At 50.4% G+C, this 4,444-nt stretch overlaps 1 protein-coding gene across 1 annotated transcript; it reads left to right on the top strand.

Moving 5' to 3' along the window:
- Nucleotides 1-424: 424 nt before the first annotated feature.
- Nucleotides 425-1,855, top strand: KCNE5 (potassium voltage-gated channel subfamily E regulatory subunit 5). Its single transcript, XM_055267832.2, has 2 exons — nucleotides 425-1,003; nucleotides 1,254-1,855. The coding sequence occupies exon 1, from the start codon at nucleotides 555-557 to the stop codon at nucleotides 981-983; it is 429 nt and encodes a 142-aa protein (XP_055123807.1). The 5' UTR covers nucleotides 425-554; the 3' UTR covers nucleotides 984-1,003; nucleotides 1,254-1,855.
- The last annotated feature ends 2,589 nt before the right edge of the window (nucleotides 1,856-4,444 follow it).

Genomic DNA, 4,444 nt, shown 5'->3' with positions numbered 1-4,444 from the left:
GGAAAGGCGTCTGCCCTCTCCCTTGAGCGCCCCAAGGCAGAACTGCCTTAGGGGGCCAAATGCTGTATCTGGGCCAAAGCCTGGCCTGCAGGGCAGGTGGCCAGAACTTGGAAGGAATTCTCTTCCGCAGCCCAGGGTCCAGGCTTGGCCCCAGCAAGCTGCCCTGCCAGCCTCTGCTGCCTGTGGCCTCGCGCATTCCGAGCCCCCGCCCCCTCCGCCCGTCTCTCAGCCTCGCCCCCACTCTTGTCCCCTTCTCCTCCCCCCACCAGCTGTCCCCTTTCCCTGGAGCAGCGAGACAGCCAGAGCCTGGGAAGAGGCGGCCGCCGGCCGGAGGGGGCGTGGTGGGGAAGGGGAGGAGGGGCGGGAGTGAGGGAATAAGGAGGCCCCGCGGTCCGCGCCCCCAGCCACTGCGCGCTCGCCGGAGAGCTGGGTGCCACCGCTGTTTCCGCCGCTGAGCCCTGCCCGCCGGCCTGCCCGCTCGCTAGCTCGCTTCCCCTCGTCCAGGGGGAAAGGTCAGCAGCGTCCTGGAGCCGCCGTGTCACTCCCCGAAAGCCATGAACTGCAGCGAGAGCCAGCGGCTGCGAACCCTTCTGAGCCGCCTGTTGCTCGAGCTGCACCACCGGGGTAACGCCAGCGGCTTGGGCGCTGGCCCTGGCCCCAGCATGGGCATGGGGGTCGTGCCTGACCCTTTCGTGGGCCGCGAGGTGACCAGCGCCAAGGGCGACGACGCCTATCTCTACATCCTGCTCATCATGATCTTCTACGCCTGCTTGGCCGGAGGCCTCATCCTGGCCTACACCCGCTCCCGTAAGCTCGTCGAGGCCAAGGGGGAGCTGTCCCAGGCTTGCGCCGAGCACGAATGGGCCCCGGGAGGCGCCCTGACCGCCGACGCCGAGACTGCCGCGGGCTCCCAGGCCGAGGGTCGCCGCCAGCTTGCCTCCGGGGGGCTGCCTGCCCTCGCCCAGGGCCCTGAGCGGGTCTAAAACCACAGCCCCAGTTGCTGGTTCGCGCCCTCCTCATCTCGCTCATCCCTGGGCGCGTCTCCCGCCTTCCACCCCCAACTCCCTTCCAGGGTTCGCCTCATCTGAGGCCTAGATAATGGTGAGAGGCCAGGAGACCTTGTCTGGAAGGCCCTGGAAGGAGAAGCACCACCTTACCCATTCCTGGCCAGTTTCTCCCTCTTCACCCCTGCCCCTCCACCCCTACCCCGCACATCCAACTGCACTAAACTGCCTCTGCTCTCTTGTCTTCAGACAGCCCTGACAGCACTCTCCAGCCCTCTGGGAACTGAATCCAACACGTCCAACACTTGGCATTGAACTGAAGCAATGCATTCTATCAGAACTCTGGGCCGTCTAACTGGCAGCTGCTCCAGGGGCTGCCAGGGACTGCTCACTCTGCAGAGCCAACGGGCTTGCCAGGCCGACTGCAGCAGCTCCAGCTTCCAGTTGCCTTAGGGACAGAGACAAAGGAAATGAAGAGACCTCAGACATCTTTTCCCTCCCTCTCTCTTTCAGCAGGGAGCTAACAGGACACTAGGACCAGTCTGTGGGATAGAATGAACTTAATGGGGGACGGAAGGGGGAGGAGTGCTCAACGGGGAGGGAAATGATCTATGACTCCAACTGTATGGTTTTCTTGCCTCCCCAGTTTTCATCCCAGTGGTAACTTGCCTGATTTTTGGTAGCTATGCCATCTTCTGCTGAGGGTTACCATTACTGGGTGTATCATCCCAGTACTTCCAAATGCCTCTCCTCTATTGATTCAGCTGTTATTGCAGTGTCTGCTTCATCCGTGGAACTTGAGGCTCAGATGTCCCCTGCTCTGTAACCCTGGGGAATGTCAGAGGCAGGTAATAAAGGATGTTTAAACAATAACGCAAGACTCTTCTCTCAAAAGATTCCCGCCTTAAGACCCAGTACCATATGGAGAACGAATCCTTTTTCTTTTGCTTTTGGAAATGATGTTTGGATTTGGGGGTTGGGTGGTTGTGATATTTATATCTATATAACCAGTTCCAATTTGATACGTGTGATTGTGGGTGAAGAAAATGTTTATATGGCTAAATGGGTTGTTTTTTCAAGTGTTTCAAAAGTTATACCTACTTTATTACTTATCCCTCCTTTTTTCTTATTTCTGAAGCACTTTCAAAGATCACAATGCAGTTTTTCAGGATGCACTTTAAAAAACCTTTAAGGCCCATCACTTTTAGCTATTATCAAACCTCATTTTTAGAAGCCACCTTAATAACTGTTTTTATTTTACTTTTTTTGAGACAGAGTCTCACTGTGTCACCCAGCCCGGAGTACAGTGGCACAATCAAGGCTTACTGAAGCCTCTGCCTCCTGGGTTCAAGCGATTCTCCTGCCTCAGCCCCCCAAGTAGCCTCCTGAGTAGCTGGGATTACAGATGTGCCCCATCACGCCCAGTTAATTTTTGTATTTTTAGTAGAGACGGGGGTTTCACCATGTTGGCCAGGAGGGTCTCGAACTCCTCACCTCAAGTGATCTGCCTGCCTCGGCCTCCCAAAGTGCTGGGATTACAGGCGTGAGCCACTGCACCTAGCCAATAACTTTTTAAAAGTGGCTTATTAAAAGACGAGGAAGCCACCAAATAGTGTAAATCTGAAGTCAAAGAGAAAATTCTTGAACTGAGCAATCTTAACCAATGATGGGTAAAGTTAGAGGTGTGTGTTGTATTGATTTATTCTCCTTGTCTCAAGAAGGTTGTCAGAAACTTCCCTGCTTACAGCTGAAATGCTTATATCTGATGATGGCTGTTTGGGCTTCATCAACCACACATAAAATCATCTCTTAGAAGTAAGCCAGTTTGCTTAAATACAGCTGGGTTCTCTGATAATGATAGCAGGACAAATATATTACCAGTCACTTAAATGCATTGATAACACACAAACCTCATTCAAGGCATTGGGTCTTACCTTCCAGCCCATCTAGCATTTTATTGGAACTATTAATAAGTTAAGTGAACTTACCTTTATTTCCAGGATTCACTCCTTGAAGCTATACTGGCCTTGCCTCATTGGCTCTTCCCCAGTCCTCGTTCCAGCCATAAGGTCACCCTTGAAGGTGAGAGCCAGGGATTGGGCAGCAGTCCAAGACGATGACAGAAAGAGAAGGGAAGCTGTGTGAGCCATTTCAGCCAGGCAGGGAGGCCTGGGGAGGATGTGGAGGGAGGGCACAATATACACCAATGCTGAGGACGTGTGACAGGGCAGTCTTCAGTCCTGTATTCTAAGTAAAACAATGTCACTCATTTATCTGGCATAATGGGGACTCAAGGTTATTATTATTAATTTTTTAAATTGAGACGGAGTCTTGCTCCGTCGCCCAGGCTGGAGTGCAGTGTTGTGATCTTGGCTCACTGCAACCTCTGCCTCCCAGGTTCAAGCGATCCTCTTGCCTCAGCCTCCCGAGTAGCAGGGCTAAAGGCTGCACCACCACGCCGGCTAATTTCTTTTTTTTTTTTTTAGTAGAGACGGGGATTCATCATGTTGGCCAGGCTGGTCTCAAACTCCTGACCTCAAGTGATCTGCCCACCTTGGCCTCCCAAAGTGTTGGGATTACAGGCGTGAGCCACCGTGCCTGGCCTCAAGGTTATTTTGATAATGAAGCATAATCACTCTTCAGATGTTGAAATTTTGTAAACACATTTGTACCATTTTCCCATAGACATTTAAAAGAATATATTGCCAAAAATAAAAGAAGCTGGGAGCAGTTAGGACAGTGCCCATACTATACATTAATGTGTGTGGAAAACAAATCCCATGGAAAATGTTCCTGGTTTTAATAACATTTTAACTTTTTTATGATGACTTAGGGTACCCATGAAGAACATGTAGCGAGAGTAGCTATAGAACCCTCCTGGTCAGAAAAGTGAAGTGGGCTGGGAAGAATGATTTAATTTACTTTCTAGTGGCTTTCTTCAAATACTCTCAGACTTTCAACTGTCTCCCAGCTAATGAGTTTTTCAGAAGTCTGGACACTCAACTTTTACCAGACAGTGGAGGTGTTAACAGCATTGAAGTGATCATATTGTGGTCAGCAAAACATAGGGAGAAGAAAGAAAAACTAGGTGCTTGGCCAACCCCCGTTTTGATAATGTATCCCTGAATAGCAATAACTGACTATACAAGTTGGGAAAATGTTAGCTTTGTCCTTAATGTGATTTTAAAGATGTTAAACATTCTAATAGAATGATTCTTTTTTTCACTCCACCAAGCAGTCTATTTCTCCTCTCTGCATAACCAGATCCTGTTTCAACTCAGGTTCAGATCTTCACTTCAAAATAATAATGAAGCAAAAGACCTTTGCTTCCTGACTTGTAACTTGAGGCTTTCTACAAAGAGGAACTAGGGGATGTTTTGAGTTTCAATGTCTGGAATTACTCATCGACAGTGCGAAAAGAAATGAAAGCTTTTCTTCTA

The sequence above is a fragment of the Symphalangus syndactylus genome, chromosome X (genome assembly GCF_028878055.3).
Source record: "Symphalangus syndactylus isolate Jambi chromosome X, NHGRI_mSymSyn1-v2.1_pri, whole genome shotgun sequence".
Taxonomy (NCBI): domain Eukaryota; kingdom Metazoa; phylum Chordata; class Mammalia; order Primates; family Hylobatidae; genus Symphalangus; species Symphalangus syndactylus.
The sequence above is the reverse complement of the archived record's forward strand: the minus strand, read 5'-3'. Positions and strand labels throughout refer to the sequence as shown.